Here is a 12,824-nt window from a genome sequence, read left to right as displayed (position 1 = left end):
TTACCTCACACTGTGCTCCCTTTATGAGGCCCCCCAGGAGAAATTCCTGTCTGATTTTAGTACCAAGAATAGTTGTAATTCTCTTGAGCAATAGGTTTGTTTTTTTATCTCATGGACACTGGGAATTATGTACAGGACATGGTCTCCTTTTCATTTGGGCTGCAGGAAAGCTGAGGGACAAATTGGTAGCCCACCCACAGGAGGCGAACAAGCCACTCCAGGGTGCATTTTGGCATTATTCCCATGTCTACTTTGTCTTCCCTTTGCTTTTTCTTTCTGTTCTTAGTTTTCCTTATTTTATTCTACAAAATTGAGTACAATTTTTTTAATCACCAGTCATCTTCTTTCTAGATATGACCACGACCAACAATGTCTTTATGCATATTTTAACAAATGCCATCATACTGCGCATGTATTTCCATTGTTTTTCTTTGAGGTTTTTTTTTGGGGGGGGGCAAGATCTCATTCTATCCCAGGATGATCTGGAACTACTCATAATTTAGCTCAGGCTGACCTTGAATTTACAGTAATCCTCCTGAGTGCTGGCACTAAAAGGTGTACCACCATGTCTGGCTAATTTGCTTTTTTCAATGCCATGAACATCTTTCCTTATACTTAAGTATTCTTTGAATAATTAAAAATTTCCTGTATAGCCCTAGCAATTTAATGCTGATAACTCATACTTCTATATCCACTCATGTGTCTAGCTTTATGTAGATTTTCTTTTCATTTATTTTCAGTACTAGGGATTGAACTTGGGGTCTCTTGCATGCAAGACAAGCACTCTATTATGGAGCTGTTTCCCTACCGTGGGCTTTATGTTGTGTACACAGGCATACATTTGACATTATACATGAGCCTATTGTATAACTACGCTATGTATTCATACACACTGTATCTGTACCCTCCCTCTGCAGATGAGGAAACCCCAGCTCAGAAAGATCCAAAGACTTGCCCCAGCAGAGATGATGGTTGAACGCAGGCACTCTGGCTCCAAAGCATGTCCTCCCAAGTACTCTGTCACCTTTCAGGATACCACTGGGATTTCTAAGTCCACAATGGTTAAGCATTTCTTTTATTTCCTTTCACTTTGACTTCTAATTTATGTTATTTTGCCGTATTTTAAGTACCCTTGTAAGTCACCTGCAATCCTTCCAGCAGCAAGGCAAGGCATAAATAAACAGCAGAGAGTGGTCAGTGATACAAGCAGGCATAGCTAAAGCGCTGCCGGGGGACTGAGGGTGAGTACAGGCTGTCCTGCAGCGATGTGGATTTATTTCCTTGGGCTGTGGTGAGCTCCCCTCCCTGGAAGAGCTGGCTTGGGTGGCCACCTCTCAGGAAGGCTGGGGAAGGCCTTCTTCCAAAGAGACTGAGCTGGGCCAGATGAGCCCTGAGGCCTTTTCCTAGATTCTTGGGGTTTATGAAGATGACAGTAAGACAAAACGAGGCATGCAGTGGAGCTCACGCAAGGGGGCAGGACAACCGAAATTCTGTTCCAACCTCTCTGTCCTGGACATCCGCCCCTCCCCCACACCCCCAAGATCTTCGGGTGAAGCTGTGAGATGGTCAAATGATACTGTCCCTGTCCTCAGTGCTGTTGTTAAGGTGAGAGAAGAAGCTGGGTGGCCTGAGGATGCTTCATGAGACTACACTTAGGTGGATTATCCATTTGAAAAGTGTGGTGGAGAGAAAGGGGTCCACATTTTTCTTTTGTAACGGGGCGGGGGAGGCTTTGCAGCCCAAGCTGGCCAGGAATCCAGGGGCTCAGGCAATCCTGCCTCAGTCTCCCTGGTAGCTGGGATTACAAGAACATGCCACACTGCTCCAGACTAGGAGCCCAGCTTTCCATTTCCTGATTTGATGTTTACTAGCTGGGGCAAGTTTCCTCCACCACGATTTGCAACGCTGTTGTGTGGATCCCAGGAGAAACCAGAGGGATCTCTAGCACACTTAAAAACTCTGCAAGGCCAGTAAGCCTGCCTTCGGGAAACCTCAGGAGAACTGACCTAGCCCCACGTCTGAAGCTTGGCAGAAGACCTGGGAGCGGTGTTGGCCAGTGTCCAGGGGGGCTGCCTCTTGGCCCTTCAGCCTCCTACCCATCCCATCACAGCTTCCTGGCATGAAAGGGAACCGCGTTCCATATAGATAGGCCTCAGGCAGGTAGCACCTTTTCGCCAGACCCCAGGGCCTGGGGGGCAGGAGTAAGGAGCAGAGCGAGGTCCCAGCCTCCTCTTCTTCCTCACGCCCGCGGGACTGCGTGCCCAGAGGGGCACTGCCCTGTGCGCGGTGCCACCGGGGGCCCGACAGGCTGGGTTAGAGGAAGGCCCGACCTCGGCGCAGCAAAGAAAACAAACACAGATGTGTTTGACTGGAACCAGGAGGGAGAAAAACCTCCTCCCCCCCCCCCCCGCGCCCCACCGCCCACGGGGCGCACGCGAGCCCTGCCCCCACTCCGGGGTTTCCCCGGGCGCTCCTCTCGCTTTCTCTTTGTCTCTGCTGCTCTTTCTCGGGATCCCGAATTCCCACCCGCTCGCTCTTGCCCACTCCTGCGTCCCGAGCCGGTTCGCTTGAACTTTCTTCTTTCCCGGGGTTCAAACTTTGCTCGCGAGCGGGCGGCAGCTCGCCGACGTTATTGGCCGGCGCCCCGCCCGGCGGCCCCGCCCCCGCTCCCCCGCCCCCCACTCGGAGCGCGAGCAGCGGCGGCGGCGGCGGCGGCGGCGGTGGCGGCGGAGCCTTCGGGGGCGTGCGTGCGTGTGTGAGTGCGCGCCAGCGAGCGTGAGTGTGTGTGCGCCCCGGGCGCGGGCAGGGCAGCACTCCGACCGCGGCGGGAGCCGGGCGGCCGCGTCGTCACTCCAGCGAGAGAGGCGGCGGCGGCGGCGGTGGCGGCGGCCGGGGCAGCGCCGGGCATGGAGCTGGCAAGCCCGCGCTGAAGCCGGACGCGCCTGCCAGCAGTCAGCCAGAGCCTCTCCTCTGTCCGGCGCGCGGGCTTCCCGGCGGGGGCCAGGCAAACTTTTCTTTCTCTTTTGCCCTCAATAGAGGTAAAGTCCCCAACGCGGACTCCCTGGCGGGGATGCGATCGGGGGTGGGGTGCAGCAGAAGGGGACTCCCAGGTAGCGGGAGGACGGGGCTCAGGCCGTGTGAGATCGGGGTCCCCGAGCTCTCCTGCACCCGGGAACTTGGGGTACGAGGAGGGTTGGCTGCGGATGCCAGACGGGCGCAGGCACGTCCTCCCCCACCCCCGGGCGGCGTGGAGGCGGCGGTGGCATGGAAGCCCGGCGTTTGTCCATCGCTCCTCAACTCGCCCGCCGAAAAGGGGCGCGCGGGCAGTGCAGTCTTGGAGGTCCCAGGACTCCGCCGATATCCAGGACCTTCGGGGTGGGGGGTTGGGGGGACGAGGCGGGGTCGGTGCCCTGGGAGCCCGGCGTTCGCCCACCACCCCTCCGAGGGCTGGAGGGCGCGGGGCAGGCTGGCTGAGTGCGGCTCCCCTCTCTCCCTAGGCGCCTTTTGCGGCGGGCGGACCGACTCCTCGGCGCGGCGGGGCCGGGGCAAGCTGGACGCAGCATGATGCGCGCAGTGTGGGAGGCGCTGGCGGCGCTGGCGGCTGTGGCGTGCCTGGTGGGCGCGGTGCGCGGTGGGCCGGGGCTCAGCATGTTCGCCGGCCAGGCAGCGCAGCCCGACCCCTGCTCGGATGAGAACGGCCACCCGCGCCGTTGCATCCCGGACTTTGTCAACGCGGCCTTCGGCAAGGACGTGCGCGTGTCCAGCACCTGCGGCCGGCCCCCGGCGCGCTACTGCGTGGTGAGCGAGCGTGGCGAGGAGCGACTGCGCTCCTGCCACCTCTGCAACGCGTCGGACCCCAAGAAAGCGCACCCGCCCGCCTTCCTCACCGACCTCAACAACCCGCACAACCTGACGTGCTGGCAGTCGGAGAACTACCTGCAGTTCCCGCACAACGTCACGCTCACGCTGTCGCTCGGCAAGAAGTTCGAGGTGACCTACGTGAGCTTGCAGTTCTGCTCGCCGCGGCCCGAGTCCATGGCCATCTACAAGTCCATGGACTACGGGCGCACGTGGGTGCCCTTCCAGTTCTACTCCACGCAGTGCCGCAAGATGTACAACCGGCCGCACCGCGCGCCCATCACCAAGCAGAACGAGCAGGAGGCCGTGTGCACCGACTCGCACACCGACATGCGTCCGCTCTCGGGCGGCCTGATCGCCTTCAGCACGCTGGACGGGCGGCCCTCGGCGCACGACTTCGACAACTCGCCGGTGCTGCAGGACTGGGTCACGGCCACCGACATCCGCGTGGCCTTCAGCCGCCTGCACACGTTTGGCGACGAGAATGAGGACGACTCGGAGCTGGCGCGCGACTCGTACTTCTACGCCGTGTCCGACCTGCAGGTTGGCGGCCGCTGCAAGTGCAACGGCCACGCGGCGCGCTGCGTGCGCGACCGCGACGACAGCCTGGTGTGCGACTGCAGGCACAACACGGCGGGCCCCGAGTGCGACCGCTGCAAACCCTTCCACTACGACCGGCCCTGGCAGCGCGCCACGGCCCGCGAGGCCAACGAGTGTGTGGGTGAGTTGGGGCGCCGCGGCGATGCTGGCGGTGGGTGGGGACGGCGGGCGGTGCCACCCCCGAGTCTCGCAGCGGCGGCCTCACCGGGGCGCCGGATTGCGGGTGACCGGAACGTCGCAGGAGCCCCGGGAGGCGCGTTCGAGGATGTCCAGGGAACCCCAGAGGGCTCCGGTGGCGCTGGATGTGGACGCCCGGGTGTGTGCGTCCGGTTCCCTCTGTGAAGCCATCGGGCCTCTGGAGAAATGCTTCTGGAGGTCTGGGGTGAGGTGGGAAGGGGGATTACTTTGGAGAAAATTAGCCAACAGGTCTTTCTAATCCTGGATCCAAACGGAAACACATTCGCTGCCTTCCTCTCAATTTGGCTGGTCCCTGGGATTCACCTCCGCCCCATCCCCCCCACCCCCTTTCCTAGGGCTGCAGCTGGGCGCGCGGTCGGGGACCCGGGAAGTTCCAGAGACACAACCACAAATCCCTTGGGAGATGGCAGAAAGCTCTTTGCAGTTTGGAACCAGTTCGGTACCCGACAAATGTCACTCCTGTACCCTCCATTTGTCTTTTTATGGCTTGGAAAAAAACAATTCTTCTCCTTCGAACAGCGTGTTTGTGTTAGCAATTGGAGAACTGTGTGATTTCAATTAATTAGTATCTATAGATTACGAAGGAGGGTTCAGTTTAATTCAATCCTGGTCTAAAAAAGAAGTCTACCAGATTTTTTTTTGTTAGCTTCAGGGTTTGGTGAAATTGAACAGTTTTGAATTAACTAAGGGCCCAGCATCTCGATTTTTAATGGGTTTCAATTCCTGAAAGAGAAATCTGACAAACCCCGGATACTGGTGAATACGCCTAGGTCAGAAAGGTGGCAAAAACAAAAGAAAACAAACAACAACAAAAACACCCACCACGTTCTACTTTTGAAATTCTACAATTTGGTTGGTGCAGAAACTTACCAGCATCAGTGAGAGAGTTAGTTAGTTTGCAGTATTAGATGTGAAAATTTAAATCGATTGTAATGAAAATCATTTAGTCTGCACATGTGCCATTTGGTGTGCATCTTTTGTGAACGTACAGATTTTCCTCCCTCCTCCCTCCCAGCCCCAAAGAGCCAGTGTGAGTCTCTTCAAATTGCTTCACCCTCTGAGGCACATTGCAGAGTTTGCTGGTCCCCACAGACACACGTTTTGAGGTCTGGTTCTGATTAATTGTGTCATGTTGTTGTTGAATAGTTTGTGCCTTATGACTGTGGATGCAGACTTTTGAGCAAGCGAATGGAAAACATGTCTTGGAGGGTCCGTGCACAGAGGCCCAGGCAGGCTCCTGGTCTGCAGACGCCTGCGCCTCCTATCACATGGCGTGCCCTCCATTTTTACACTGAGTATGTCCTGGCTTTTGCAGACCTAATTGTACATCCCTTCCTTCAAGGAACAGAAGAACTAGCTTGCAGTGTGAACAGATTGTTTTCAGGATTCCGCAGAGTAGTCACACTTCAACTTAGTGGTCTTGGAGAATAAAGTGCCTTTGATCTGCTCATTCCCTGAGAAATGTTGGTTTTTCCCATCTCTTCTCTTTTCTCCTTCCTCTTTTCTTCCTTTTGTGCATAAAACCCCTTTATTGACATTTAAAAGGTTCCCAGGGCTTAGCTATCAGTTTTAGTTTGTATATGCATATGAAAGATGACTTTGTATGGTCACCAGCAGGGTTTAATTGGACAAATGCAAGTGAATACATTGAGACTAATACACTGGTATTCGGTAAAATGTTAGTGGCTTGAAGGCCCCTCCTAGCGCTGGTATTGTTCAGATTTATTCGCCACCCAGCCCCATCTCTCCCTGTCAGTTTGAACGTAACTTGCATTTGTTATAGTGGTGGTCATAGGCTTGAAATAATCTCTACAGTTTAGGATTTTGCCTCCACCAAAGCACTAACTATGCACAAATTGGATTGACCTTTTTTTTTTTGGCCAAGTTGAGCAATCAACATATTAACTAATGTAATTAGCAAGTGGTTTTTGTTCAAAAAGTTTAATTAGGCCTAATAAGTACATAATCTACATGACAAATGATTGGCTAACAATATTTTTCTGGGTTTTACTGAACTTATTTTAATTCCCAGTAGTTAAAGTATCTTTAAATCTTGCCAATTATTCAGTCATTTCATAAAAGCAAAGCCAATTCCACTCTGTTAAGTTATTTATAGTTTCCTTTTTGAATAGATGTTCTGATACCTTGTAGATATAGCAGGGAACATCAGACTCAAGCTCCCATAAAGCCTTAATTGAAGTCTTAGTGATTTTTTTTTTATCATTCTGTAAAAGAGGAAGGCAGCAAGGACAATTTAGGAGTGATTTACAATTAAAGGTCGAGCTTTTATGAAAAGGCCCTGTAGTGGAGATATGTGAATGAATTAGTACTAGACAGGTGTTTTGAGATACTAAAGGGCACGGTGCTAGGAAAAAGCATTAATAAATCCTTCAAGCACTAACTTTGTACTAACAGCCACTCAGATCCCCCCCCAATATACTCCTAACTTGTGAATTTCACATTGTTGACACCTAAAGTCAAGCTGCCCACACTGTTTACAGCCAAACCAAAGAACTGTGTCTTTTACAATCCAAAAATAATTAGTCTTGATGAAAATAAGGCGTTGTCACTGTGCTATTCTGACTTGGCCTTTATCAAGTAATGGGACATGATTTATAATAGACCTAAATGGAGTACTTCCCTAGGTTAACTCCCACTGTTCCTCCCGCAAAAAAACCGTTCCTAAAAATTTAAACTATGTTGATGTTATTTGACTGAATCGTCCTTACAGAGGCGGAGGCACTTATGGATTACTAAACAATGCATATATCTTATATGCATTCTTTGGTCCAACTTTCATTTTGGCGTTGTTTCAAGGTCAGTTTCTCTACAAATTAAATGTTGTAAAGGCCAGTCTTATTTTAAATGCAATTTTATATTTCTTCTAGAGAAAAAGAAAAAGAACTCTTAAAATAGTGTAAAAGACAAGACGATGTGTAACCTTACAGCCTTGGTGGCTCTCAGTGGAATACCTAAATACTTTCTTCCGTCCATGTATGTCAGCAGTGTTCACATGCTTTTATACCCCTGTGCATTTACATTCACTGTGTAAGGAAGCACCCATGCATAGTGTGTGTGTGAGAATCTGTATGTTCAAGTGAAAATGCATGACCAATTGTAAACCACCTGGATGCTGGGCTCCCCCCAACCCTTGCGCCTTCCTTTTTTTTTTTTTTTTTCAAAAGAGCATCTGAAGACCATATTGTGTTTCATAAATTATTGACATCAGTTTTAATCAGTGTCCCCCAGACGTGGGAGCTGTGTTAGTATTTAGTGCCTGACGAAGCATGCTGTTTAATCTTACTGTGGGGATGTCAGCATGAGCCCCTGCCTGGTTTTGTGACAGGTTGAGCTTATGAAAACTCGTTTTGCGACTCACTCTATGGCTTTGCATTGCCCAGCTGTAACCCAAAACCCACACAAAAGACGCCTCTGCAAGATGAGCACCGTGCTGGGTTGGCCTCCTATGGTCATGGGTACCTGCAACATAATGCTCATAATTGTTTAAACATGGCTTTGAGGAGGGGGCAGACTGTATGCTGCAAAAGGTTCTGGTGCTTAGGTGCTGGGGTGCACGCTTATCCCTGGTGAGGGAGAGAGGTCATGTTGGAGGTGTTGCCATGAAAAATCCAATGCCCTGCTAAAGACCCTTGCAAAATCAGAAGGCTAAAATTATTTGCTGCCCAGTCTAGAGCCTGGCACTTAGCTGTGGATAAGTGTATGTTTTTAATACTCATAGTAATTATCATAATTACTGTCATTATGATGATTAACTCTTGAGGGCTTATTCTTTGCCAAACACTTATATTAATTTAGTTATTTAATCGTTGTGACTACGCTAATAATGGGCACTATTATTGTCCTTATTTTAGAGATGAGGAAACCATGGCCTGGAGTCATGACACACTTTGCCCAAAGCTACAGAGCTAGTAGGTGGGGAAGCTGGGACTCCAGCCTGCTGTTTACATTTCAGTTCATTGCATTTGCTGTGCTACCTCTGCTTGGAGTGGATGAGTGAGCAAACAAAGGAGTAAATGGCTGTTAATTCATGTAAGGAGGAAAGTTGGAATAACCTGTTACTTCTTGCTAGCACTGGAGGTAGTCCCACAGTTACGTTGTATTGTGTTAGATATATCACATTATTATGTTCATGACTGACATTGTAAGAAGTTTTCCAAGGCTGAGAGGTGTGAGTTAGCATACTTGCCATGCAAATATGAGGGTCTAGAGGGCCTGAGTTTAATCCCCAGCACCCATATAAAGAGCCATGATCCCCTATAATTGCAGTCCTGTTGGGAGGTGGAGGCAAGCTAATGTCTGGGACTTACTGGTTGGCCAGTCTGCCCCAAAACAGCAGCTCCAGAATCAGTGAAAGACTCCTTGTCAAGGAAACAGTGTGTAAGAGTGATCGAGGAGGACACTTGATGCTCTCTGTTCTTCTCTGGCCTCTGCATGTAGGTACATGAAGTTCATGCATCTGCACATACACATGCATACACTACACACACACACACAAAATGTTTTCCTCTATCTTAGCCAGCTAGCTTAGTGGAAGCTGGAATAGATAAAACTGTAAGCTAAGAGGTTTTAAAAAGCTTTGTTTTGGGTTTTTAGTATTCACTAAATCATTTTTTGTTTGTTTGTTTTTTGAGGTAGGGTTTCACTCTAGTCCAGGCTGACCTGGAACTCATTATGTAGTCTCAGGGTGGCCTTGAACTCATGGCGATCCTCCTACCTCTGCCTCCAGAGTGCTGGGATTAAAAGTGTATGACATCATGCCCAGTTTTTTTCTTTTCTTGTAATGGGAATTGAACCCAAGGCTTGGCATATGCTAGGTAAGTACTCTACAATTAAGCTATAGCCCTAATCTTTAAAATCTTTTATATTTTGAGAAAAAGTCATACTAAATTGCCAAGTCTACTCTTGAACTTTTTTTTTTTTTTTTTGGTTTTTCAAGGTAGGGTTTCACTGTAGCTCAGGCTGACCTGGAATTTACTATGTAATCTCAGGGAGGCCTCGAACTCATGGAGATCCTCCTACCTCTGCCTCCCAAGTGCTGGGATTAAAGGCGTTCGCCACCATGCCCGGCTTAAGTCTTGAACTTTTTAAAAAATATACTTTATTTAGTTATTTGAGAGGCGGGGGGAAAGAGAGGCAGACTATCTATCTATCTATCTATCTATCTATCTATCTATCTATCTATCTATCTATATTTATAGAGAGAATGGGTGTGCCAGGTCATCTTAGCCACTATAAATGAACTCCAGATGCATGCGCCACTCTGTGCATCTGGCTTTACATGGGTACTGGGGAATTGAACCTGGGTCCTCTGGCTTTGCCAGCAAACACTTTAACAGCTAAGCCATCTCTCCAGCCCGTCTTGAATTTTTTTTTTTTTTTTTTGAGGTAGGGTTTCACTGTAGCCCAGGTTGACCTGGAATTCACTGTGTAGTCTCAGGGTGACCTCAAACTCTTGGCGATCCTCCTACCTCTGCCTCCCAAGTGCTGGGATTAAAGATGTGTGTCACCACACCCAGCATCTTAAACTTTTTTTAAAAAAAGTATTTTATTTATTGATATGGAGAGAAAGAATGAATGGGTACACCAGTGCCACTTGCAAGTAAGTGCCTTTACCATTGAGACATTTCCCGAGCCCTAGTCTTGAACTTTTGATCCACCTGCCTCAGCTCCCTGGATAGCTGGAATGCCACTAGGTGTACTGCTAGACCCACAGATGGCCAAGTCTTGATTTCAGGGCCTGTGGTGGTTCTCAAAAGTGGTCAAGCAGAGCAGGTAGTCCAAAAACCCACATGAAAAGGATTTCTCTTCTCCTCCTGGTACTCACCCTCCCATTGCTTCAGCAGAATATATTGAAAAGATGGGCCGTGGCAAGTGGTGGAGAGGTCTGCTGAAGACAGGAGTCTGATGAGAATGAAATGCGCCTGTTGCTGGCCTGGTGCTGCTTAGGTGCAGTTCGGGAGAGCTGTGGCACGGGGCTGCGCCACTCGGATCTCTCCAGGCTAGTGGCAGCAGAGGGGTAGTCTCTCTGGGGTCCTCGTTGGCACCTGGCGGGTTAGGAGGCTACTCCCAGCTCTCCCCAGGGATGGGACTGGAGACAAGTTACTCAGCGTCAACCCTCTGGGGGTGGGCAGGCCTGCATTTTTAGGCTCTGCCAAATTCTCCTTTAGCCCTGCCCAGTCTCCTTTCTGACCTCCTTCTGGAGAAAAATGAGATCCTTGGAAAAGTATTTGAGACTTTATGTCCAGAGTAAATATTGGAGAGGCAGTGGGTTGCAACTCAGATGTTCCCTGGAAGGAATCCCCTCATTTTCTGCTCACAGCTGGTATCGATATTTCCTTCTTGAGATGAGTTGTGCTTTTCATTAAGTAAATTTTTTGTCTTGGGATTAAACCAACATTGTATTCTTAATAGACTTTTATGTTTACACTTCAAAAGCCCACTGGGTTGTTATTCGTGTTATCTTGATGGCTTCCACAGTGTCTGCTATGCACGCTGGCGGCTCCAAAATAAATGGCTCTCTGGAGAAGTGGATTCTAAAACAACCTTATCTGAGATGCGTAAGGATGAATGTTTTGTGAGCCAGTATTTTTTCCTTCCTTTCAGAAGCGACCATCGTACCTTGGATTTCTGTGGCGCCTTTCGTTATGGGGAGACAGGAGGCTTTGGAGGATGTTTGAAATGCCCAGGACTTAAACCTAATACTTGTAGAGCGGCACACAGCACTTTGCTTATCTTCTGGAAGCCCTTTAGGTCTCTGCAGCCTCAGGAAAGTGAACGTTGGTTTGGGTGGCCAGGGCACTGCAGAGTTAGAACGTCCTTCATCACAGGTGGTTGTCAGGTTGTGTCCTGAAGACAGACCACAAGCCCCTGCCGAGAGCCAGGCATTGTAAGACGTACTTTCTGTGTGCTTTGTTCAATCAATCACATTGCCACAAGGAACGGAAGCCTTTCAAAAACAGATGTCGCTGCCACCAAAGGGCAGTTTGTACACACAGGGACCCAGTGTGGACACGTCTGCGGGGCACATCGGAGAGAGCAGGGGGTATCAGCAGCATTTGTTTCCAAGGCTGATCACATAAAAGCCGTGTCCTATTATAACTGACTCCCAGGGACCCTGGTGCTGAATGGAGCTTGGAATAAGTGAGCTGCCCAAGCCAGTCCGCTAGACAAGGACATTTGCCTCAACACTATCTGTTGCCATGAGCTTGGGCTGGTGGCTTGCGGTGAGTTCGTTATTAGATTCCTATCTTCTTATTCCAAAAGGTATCTTTATTGTGAACTCAAAGGCAGATTTAGTTATTTTACTTTTGTTGTTTTGAGACGAAGTCTGTCTATGTAGCCCAGGTTAGTCTTAAATTTATAGAAATCCTCCTAGCCCTGCCTCTGTGGAGGGACTGCAGGCATGAGACACCACACTTGGCTCAGAAATAGACTTTAATTTGCCTTTAAAATGTTTATGCTTGGGGATGTAGTTTAGTGGTAAAGCATTTGCCCAGTATACACAAGGCCCTCGGGTTGCAAAAAAGAAGGAAGGTAGGAAGGAAAGTATGTGCTTTATTTTCCCCCATATCTAAAGGCAAATGTCCATCCCGATGGCCAGTGCTTTTATTTATTTATTTATTTTATTTTTGGTTTTCAAGGTAGGGCCTTGTTCTAGCACCGACTGGCCTGGAACTCACTGTGTAGTCTCAGACTGGCCTCGAACCCATGGCAGTCCTCTTACCTCTTTCTCCCAAATGCTGGGATTAAAAGCATGTACCACCACACCTGATTTTATTTATTTATTTGCATGTCTATGTGTGTTCCTATGCATGTGGGTATGGGTGGCATGTGGAAGCTGGAGGTTGACTTCATATATTTTCCTTTGTATCTCTCCACCTTACTTTTTGAGACAATGTCTCCTAGTGAACCTGGAGTGCACCAGTTCAGCTAGTCAGTGAACCTTGGAGATCCTCCTGTGTCTATTTCTTCAGAGCTGGGATTACAGATGTGAGCCACCATGTTTGGCATTTTACATGGGTGCTGGGATCCAAACTCAGGTCCTTAACACTTTACCTACCAAGCCATTTCCCCAGTCCCTAATTTTTTTTTTTTTTTTTTTTTTTTTTTTCAGTTTTCAGCTCAGCTCTGACAAAACCTTTGGCCTT

At 49.4% G+C, this 12,824-nt stretch overlaps 1 protein-coding gene across 1 annotated transcript in view; it reads left to right on the top strand.

Annotated features, from left to right (window-relative positions):
* Positions 1-2,901: 2,901 nt before the first annotated feature.
* Ntn1 (netrin 1) overlaps positions 2,902-12,824 on the top strand; it is a 192,835-nt gene continuing 182,912 nt past the window's right edge. Inside the window, exons 1-2 of the mRNA XM_004663143.2 lie at positions 2,902-3,038; positions 3,498-4,579. Of these exons, the coding sequence (XP_004663200.2) occupies positions 3,562-4,579 (1,018 nt within the window). The 5' untranslated portion in view covers positions 2,902-3,038; positions 3,498-3,561. The remainder of the gene's footprint in view (positions 3,039-3,497; positions 4,580-12,824) is intronic.

The sequence above is a fragment of the Jaculus jaculus genome, chromosome 12, assembly GCF_020740685.1.
Source record: "Jaculus jaculus isolate mJacJac1 chromosome 12, mJacJac1.mat.Y.cur, whole genome shotgun sequence".
Taxonomy (NCBI): domain Eukaryota; kingdom Metazoa; phylum Chordata; class Mammalia; order Rodentia; family Dipodidae; genus Jaculus; species Jaculus jaculus.
The sequence above is the reverse complement of the archived record's forward strand: the minus strand, read 5'-3'. Positions and strand labels throughout refer to the sequence as shown.